This window comes from Tilletiopsis washingtonensis (assembly GCF_003144115.1).
Source record: "Tilletiopsis washingtonensis strain MCA 4186 unplaced genomic scaffold FA09scaffold_12, whole genome shotgun sequence".
Lineage (NCBI taxonomy): Eukaryota > Fungi > Basidiomycota > Exobasidiomycetes > Entylomatales > Tilletiopsis > Tilletiopsis washingtonensis.
Window position 1 is genome coordinate 145,067 of NW_020312009.1, and position 7,101 is coordinate 152,167.

Sequence of the window (7,101 nt, forward strand, 5' to 3'; positions counted from 1 at the left end):
ACTGCCACTGCCAGCGTCGCGCCTGCCTCGCCTCCACGCCCATCCTCGCTCTGCCCGCAGCCATGCTGCCCCTCACCCTGCTCAACGCCGCAAAGGGGCGCGCCATGGTGCGTGTGTGGGGCGTGTGGGCGGTGCGGCCCGTCGCCCGGCTGTGGCCGCCGCTGACCCGCCCTGCCATCCCCTCACGCACAGCTCGTCGAGCTCAAGAGCGGCGAGACGTTCAACGGCACCCTCGACCTGTGCGACAACTTCATGAACCTGACGCTGCGCGACGTCTACCAGACCAGCAGTGTGCGTGGGTGTGGCGCGCGAGCAGCAGCAGCAGAGCGAGGGCCCCGAGTGCACTGGCTGACGTTGTTCCAATCACGCCAGTCGGGAGAGCAGTTCTGGAAGCTCAAGGAGTGCTACATCCGCGGCAGCAATGTGAGTGGCTTGGCGCAGTCACGGGCGTAGCAGCAGCAGCAGCAGCGCAATCGCCGCCAGGCCGCAGAGCTGGCGCAAGACTGACTGTCCTGGCTGCGCCACTCGGCGCGCGAAAACAGATCAAGTACTGCCGCGTCGTCGACTCGCTCGTCGACACGGTGCGCGAGCAGGAGGAGGCGGCACGCAAGGCACGGCAGGCGCAGGGCGCCCAGGGCGGCGGCGGCGGCGGAGCCGGCGGTCCGGGCGCGCGCGGAGGAGCTCGTGGCGGGCGTGTAGGCGGAGAGCGGGGCGGGCGAGGAGGAGGACGAGGAGGCGAGCGTGGCAGAGGCAGGGGCCGCGGACGGGGCGAGTGAATGGGACACAGCATCGCAACACGGGCAGCATGACAGTTGGCAAGAAGGTGCATGTGACACCCCAAGGTGAGATTGCAGCAGAGCAAGGAGGCAAGTCTACATGGCAGTCTTGCGAAGGAGGAAGAGGTACACGCCAAAGCCCACCTCGACGGGCCGCAGGCCCTGCCAGCGCTCCGCCTCCTTGGCTCCCTGTCTGCACATCGCGTGCGCATGTTCGTGCGCATGTGGCGAGGCGAGCCTGTCCTCCTCTGCCTCGTCGTCGTCGTCGTCGTCGTCGTCGAGAAGATGGAGCGCCTCGATGGAGAGGTAGTACGGCTGGTTCGTCTTTCTCGCCTGTCCCTCGGCCTCGCGCAGGATGCGCACAAAGGTGCGCTGCTCCGCCGTCATGAGCAGTGCGTAGCCTCCGGGGCGAAGCAGTGCGCAGAAGCTCTGCACGAGGCGAGGGTAGAGACGCGCCACGTTGCTGCTGTTGCCGACGCGATGGCCCCAGGGCAGGTCGCTGAGGATGGCGTCGAGCGGCTCGCTGCTGCCCAGGAAGGCCTGCACGGCGCAGACGTCGGTGCTGTTGAGCGGCGCCGCGCTGAGCTGCAGGCGCACGGCCTCGCACGCAGACGTGGGCGAGTGGCAGAGCTGCAGCATCTGCGAGGCGCGTGCCAGCTCGGCAGCGTCAATGTCGCAGGCGTAGACATCCGCCTCGAGTGCGCCGTCCTTGCTGCATCGTCGCTGCAGCGCAGCGGCGAGCTCGATCGCCAGACTGCCGCGGCCCACGCACGGCTCGAGGATGCGCAGTCGACGCGGGCGCTCATCGCCTGCAAGCTTGGGCAGCGGCAGCGCCGCCGCGAGCGTGTAGGCGCGATAGCGCGCCAAGGAGGTGCCGCCTGCGCTGAGGGACGTCGGAATGGCCGGTCGAGATGGCACAGTGCCTGCCGCCGGCGCGGGCAGAGCAAGCAGGTAGAAGAGACTGCCTGGGGCATTGTTTGCCGACTTGTGCGAGCCCGTCGAGGCATCGGCGCCCGCTGGAGTGCCGAGGGAAGGGATGAACTTGAGCGTCACATCCAGGATGCAGTGCTTCAGATCGACACGCCACGCGTCCATCGGCTCGTCGATCGGGGGGCTCTTGATGAGCCATTGCCCTGCCAGTTCGCCGAGCTCGCGCTCGAGCATCTGCGTGGTGAGGGTGGGCAGCAGGTAGGCACTGCGCTCCACACTGCCGCGGAACGTGCGTGCCGTGAGCTCGACGTGCATCGCGGCCGCCACGCGCCGCCACGCCGCAAAGACGGCGTGTCTTGCGGCGAGCGAGGCGTGCCAATGCCGTGCAATGCCGGCCAACAGCTCCTCCTCGCCCGCGGTGAGCTGGTCCGGCTCTTCGTGTTGCGGTGTCGCTGGTTCCGAGGGCTCCTCGACGACCTTGCCCGCATGCTTGGCCGCTCGTTGGGCCTTCTTCTCCGCCAGCGCCTTCAGCCGAGCTGCGCGCTTGCTGTTGCCCAGCTCGAGCTTCTCCGTTGCGAGGCGCAGCAGCAGCTCGGCATCCATGGGCGCTTCCTGCATGACGAGGTACGCGGCACGCACGCCCGGCAGACGTCCTGCTGCAAAGGCCCGGATGGCCGTCGCTGCGCCTCGGCCAGCGGGGACGAGGACGTGTGCGCAGTGCAGTGCCGCGCGCGTGCGTGTAGAGACGCCGAAGAGACGCAGCTGCGCCTCAATGTCTCGCTGCGCCACATCTTCGAGCCCGGCAAAGACTTCACAGAGCACCGCCGGCGTCGAGTCGGCGTCGTCGTCGACGTCGAGCGAGGGCAGGTGCGAGTCGACCTCGGGCACGTCGAGCAGCTTGCATGCACTTGTCTGCCTTGCTCCGGGAGCTGCATGCGCGGCTGTGCGTGGCTGCACCAGAGTGGGCAGATTGGCATCGCCCGTCGCCACGCGCAGCTTGCCGCCTGCCTCGCGGCGCTGCGCCACATTGGCGACGTAGACGACGGGCGGCGCAATGGCCGAGGAGGAGGAGCCGCACGCTTCGGGCAAAGCCGTGGCGCCCGCCTCGCGAGCAGAACGCCAGTCGGGACGCGCCCACCAGGGCAGCTCATCCTCGAAGGCCCAGGCATCCGTCTCGTACTTGATGGCGTGCAGATAGATGTAGAGCTCCTCGGGCGACGGGTCGGGCTGCACTGGGCTGTTGGGCGGCCGGCACAAGCATCAGCACTGCGGCGGCAGCCAGCGAGACGCGAGAGGCACTGACCACATGCAAGTCTCGCACGCCTCTCCCTCGTCCTCCTCTGCCTCTTTCGCATCGAAGCCCGCCTGGCTTGCGGCGCTCTCGCCATTGGGGCCGAACACCGTCGGCAGGTGCCAGCCATGCTCGCGCACCAGCTTGCCGAAGCGCACCTCGTCGCGCCAGCGCGCCCAGTCCTCCTTTGAGTCCTTCTCGTGCTTCAGCACCGCCACGACGCGCTCGATCTCACGGCAGCCATGCGCCTCGTAGCCCTCCTCGCCCGGCGCGCGGTTGTTGCGATCCGTGTCGACGCGCACCGAGGCGAAGCTCTGCGGAGGCAGCTCCTGCCAGATGCGGTGCGCGTAGATGGGGTCGTTGGGAATCGGATAGCCAAGCCACTGCACATGCACGCGGATCTGGTGCGTGCGGCCCGTGATGGGCCGACAGAGAAGCACGCTGGTGTCCGAGACGGCATCGTAGGACAGGCGCTGGAAGATCGTCTCGCAGTCCTTGCGAATGCTCGACATGTCAGCTCACCACAGACGGCCTGAGCACTGCCGAGGGCCGTCAGGGCTCACCTTGCCGAGCGGGTGCACCACATTCACGCCCGTCTGCCGGTCCACTGCCAGCAGTGGCTCCTTGCACACGACTTGCTCTCTGTCCACGTCCAGAGCCAGCATGAGCAGAGTCCCCACCTCTTGCCGCCCCTCTGGCCTCTCGTGTGTCACTTACTCCGGAAACTTGCCCTTGACGCGCGCCACGTACGCCTTGCGCACCAGGCCCATGTGGAAGTCGCTCGAGAGCTTCTGTGCCGCCTCCTTCTTGGTGGAGAGAATCATGATGCCGGACGTGAGGCGGTCCAGACGGTTGGCCGCTGGAAGCAGAGCAGGCCGTCAGTGTACTGAGGGCGGCGTGAGAAGAGGACAAGACGCACTGTAGATCGTCGGCACGTTGAGCGTGCTCGAGAGCATCTCGATGAGCTGGAGAAGAGAGAGCGTCGTCAGCTTGCCTCCTTTTGTCGCTGTGCGGCCTTCGTGTAGGCGGTTGGGGGCACTCACTGTGTGTCGCATGTACCGTCCAGCGGGGTGGATCGGAATGCTGCCGGGCTGTGCAGCACGCGAGATAGATGAGCTCTGAGGCCTGAGGCAGGCCTTCTTCCGCCGTGGCGAGGTCGTGCGCGCACCTTGACAATCACCAGTCTTCCCTCCTCCTTGTCCTCGTAGATGATGCGAATGGGATCTGCCGTCACGGGCGGCTCATGGCGGTGCACCGTGTTGCTGCAACGCACGGAGAAGGCCGCATCAGCAGCATGTTCCTGCACTGTGCAGACGGAGACAGCGGACGGCCAACGCACACCATGTAGTCGTTGTGCTGCACGACGTAGTCTGGCTGCACGGCGTGGCCGTTGATGGTGCACAGTCCTGCGTTGAAGACCGTCAGCCCTGGGCAGTGTGCTGCCTTTCTCTCTGTCTGCATCCATGCCCTCACCGGTGTGGATCGCCCATGTCTACAGCCACGCATGTCGCGGTTCGTCAGTCGGGCGGTGCTGAAAGGAGGAGGAGGAGGCAAGCATGACTCTGACTGACGTAGTACTCTCTCGTGCGATCCCTGAACTCGGTGACGAAGATCTCCAGCAGCTGCCGCCCCTCCCATCGGCGCTTGACGCTGTTCTTGTACGCGAACCTGAGCGGCATGAGCAGCAGAGCAGCATTGCCGGCAGAGCGGGGGGGAGCGCAGCGAGCGCAAGTCAGAGGCAGGGCAGGGGCGCGTGGGAAAAGGGCGAAGGACGCGTCAGCAGAGGCTCGCGCCACGTGGGAGCGCGTCTCTCTCTCCCCGCTGCGGGCGAGGACGCACCAGTAGGGAGCTTCGGTGCGTAGCTGGGTGCTGGAAGAGCCTACAGAGCAGCCTGGGCGTCAGTATAGGCAGTCTGGGGTGGCTTACGCGGGCGCCAGATGGGCGATGAGACGCAAGAGCACTGACTGTCGCGTGAAGATGCGAGAGATGCCATGGCGTTTGATGCTGCAGCACGTCTGCTTGCGCTCCGGCGTGCCAGCCCAGCCCCCTCTATCTGCGCCCTCCTCGCTCCTTGATGCCTCTCTCGCGATTATGAGCTGTTCAGCTGCCCCTCTCGAAGCGACGTGAAGCGGCTGATCGATGTTGAAGAGAGAGGAGTCGAATCGCGGGCTGCCGCCGCGCGAAGAAGGCGCGCCGCGTGCAGGTGGAGCGAGGCAGTGCGTGGGTGCTCCCACGGTAGACGTGCACGTGATGCCACGCGCGGCGCCCGGCCGGCGGCAGCGGTGTTGCTCTCGCTCGCTGCGCACCCGCACGGCAGCGGCAGCGGCACGCACGCGCCCTGCTTGCCTTCGCTCCTCCACCTCCCAGCGTCCCCAGCGTCGCCGAGCATGGCGCCCCACGCCTCCTCCTCCTCCTCCGCAAGCGGCAGCAGCGAGGCCTCGTCGTCGCGCGCGGCACTCCTGGCGCTGCCCGACGCCACGCTGCAGGCGCCCTCTGCGCCGCTGCGGCGCCTGCTGCACCAGCTCAGCAAGGCCTCGCTCATCGCCCTCGTGCTGCACTGGCTCGCCTCTTCTTCTCCCTCCATCGCGCCTCCCTCTCTCTCCCGTCGGCATGCCTCCACCTCTGCGACGTCGACCTTTCTCGAGCTGCACGAGTCGCGCCGCGCCTCGAGCGTCGCGCAGCTGCGCCAGCTGTGGCACGGCCCCATGCGCGCGCCGGGCATCGCAAAGGCGCGCGCCGTCGAGCGCGTGCTCGACGTCGACTGGCCACACGGCCTCACGCTGCACATGTGCCACATGCTCGCGTGCGAAGCCATGCGCCTGGCGCCGGGCGCGCGCACCTGGAGCGTGGCGCGCCTCGAGTTTGACGACGCACAGGGTGAGTGGGGCCCAGCCCGCATGTTGCTGGCTGCGCAGAGAGAGACGAGGCAGGCCAGGAGGCTGACGCAGCATGCCATGCGCCCAACAGTGCCGAGCTCCTTCCTGCAGCTCTCGCCGCAGACGCTGCAGGCTCGCCTCTCCAAGGAGCTGAGCAACTACTTCACGCACCACGTGCACCTCGCCGACGCTTCTCCGCTCCTCTCATCCGAGAGCAAGGCCGCGCACTCCTCGGCCGACACATCTCTCGCCGCCCTCGACGACCCGCTCGCCGTCTTTACGCACCTGCGCATCGTCCTGCCCGCCTCGGCCTCCGACGTCTGCGCCGGCCTGTCCTTGCTGCACATTCCCGGCACGCGCTGGCTCCTCCACAGCGGCACGCTCGGCCGCAGCGCCGGTCCCAGCGCGCGCCAGATCTGTCTCGGCGCCTTTGCGCATGCCGCACACGCCAGCGGCGTCACGGGCGCCGGCGACGAGCTGGGCGAGCTGCGCGGGCGCGACGCCCTCGCGCTGCGCGCCGCACTGCTGGCGGGCGAGCGCGCGCTGCGCGGCGTGGCCGGCGGAGGCGCGGCGCGCGCCATGGCGCGCGCAGAGGAGGAAGGACCGCTGTGCCAGCCGGCGAAGCGCACGAGACTGGCGCTGATTGGCAACGAGGCGGCGCTGCCTGTCGAGGAGGCCCAGGAGGAACAGGAGCCAAGCAAGGCACACAAGCGCAGGAAGCACGCGATGCAGCGCGCCGAGCAAGCGAGGAGGGAAGTGAGGGAGCTCTTTGGAGAGGCATGCGAGGTGATTGAGCGTGTCGACTACGAAGTGAGTGCCCCCCCACCTCTTGGCATCCCTTCCTCTCCCCCCCAAGCAGGGCCCGAATGCTGATGTTTGCCCATGCCTCGCCAATCGCGCGCGCGCCAGCTGCATCTCCCACTCCCCGCTCACGGCGCCTATCGCGCCGTCGCTGCGCCGCGCGAAGCGGTGCGCCTGCGCCTGAGCGGCGCGCATCTGCTCGCCGGCCTGCGCGCCGTCGTGCTGCACGCTCAGGAGCGCGACGTGCCCGCCGACGCCGCCGCCGATGCCGATGCGGACGGCGAGGCGGATGCCGCGGCGCAGCCGCAGGCGAGGGCACAGCGACAAGAGGCAGAGGCCAAGGCGCCGGTGCAGAGGCTCGGCTTGCCCGCCTGGCTGACGGAAGTGAGAGGTAGTCGCATCGTTGTCAGGCCGACGGAACGCGACT

The 7,101-nt window shown here is 68.1% G+C and overlaps 3 protein-coding genes across 3 annotated transcripts; 2 read left to right on the top strand and 1 right to left on the bottom strand.

The window, feature by feature from the left end:
* Positions 1 to 62: 62 nt before the first annotated feature.
* Positions 63 to 776, top strand: FA09DRAFT_343430 (Sm-like ribonucleo protein; the record flags this gene model as incomplete). The annotated part of the gene is made up of 4 exons (XM_025744600.1): positions 63 to 107; positions 193 to 291; positions 373 to 423; positions 543 to 776. 4 exons carry the CDS (start codon positions 63 to 65, stop codon positions 774 to 776), a joined length of 429 nt encoding a protein of 142 aa, XP_025597840.1.
* Positions 777 to 795: 19 nt separating this feature from the next.
* On the bottom strand, positions 796 to 5,167 carry FA09DRAFT_39185 (pseudouridine synthase). The gene is made up of 12 exons (XM_025745630.1): positions 4,963 to 5,167; positions 4,837 to 4,876; positions 4,569 to 4,665; positions 4,471 to 4,489; positions 4,337 to 4,403; positions 4,166 to 4,259; positions 4,041 to 4,088; positions 3,917 to 3,962; positions 3,715 to 3,856; positions 3,561 to 3,639; positions 3,010 to 3,491; positions 796 to 2,943 (listed from the first exon to the last, which is right to left on the bottom strand). The coding sequence occupies exons 1-12, from the start codon at positions 4,988 to 4,990 to the stop codon at positions 873 to 875; spliced, it is 3,213 nt and encodes a 1,070-aa protein (XP_025597841.1). The 5' UTR covers positions 4,991 to 5,167; the 3' UTR covers positions 796 to 872.
* A 185-nt stretch (positions 5,168 to 5,352) lies between these two features.
* Positions 5,353 to 7,101, top strand: FA09DRAFT_346180 (hypothetical protein; the record flags this gene model as incomplete). Its single annotated transcript, XM_025744733.1, has 3 exons — positions 5,353 to 5,874; positions 5,965 to 6,683; positions 6,783 to 7,101. Coding segments are annotated over exons 1-3 (1,527 nt in total), but the record flags the coding sequence as incomplete, so codon positions are not given.

What these genes read in the sequence shown, in the direction of transcription:
- FA09DRAFT_39185 (XM_025745630.1), bottom strand. Translation starts at nt 4,990, where the DNA reads ATGGCATCTCTCGCATCTTCACGCGACA. An exon ending in GAAGACTGGTGATTGTCAAG is followed by an intron (nt 4,089 to 4,165) that starts GTGCGCGCACGA and finishes CGTGCTGCACAG; the next exon opens with CCCGGCAGCATTCCGATCCA. An exon ending in GTCAAGGGCAAGTTTCCGGA is followed by an intron (nt 3,640 to 3,714) that starts GTAAGTGACACA and finishes GGACGTGGACAG; the next exon opens with AGAGCAAGTCGTGTGCAAGG.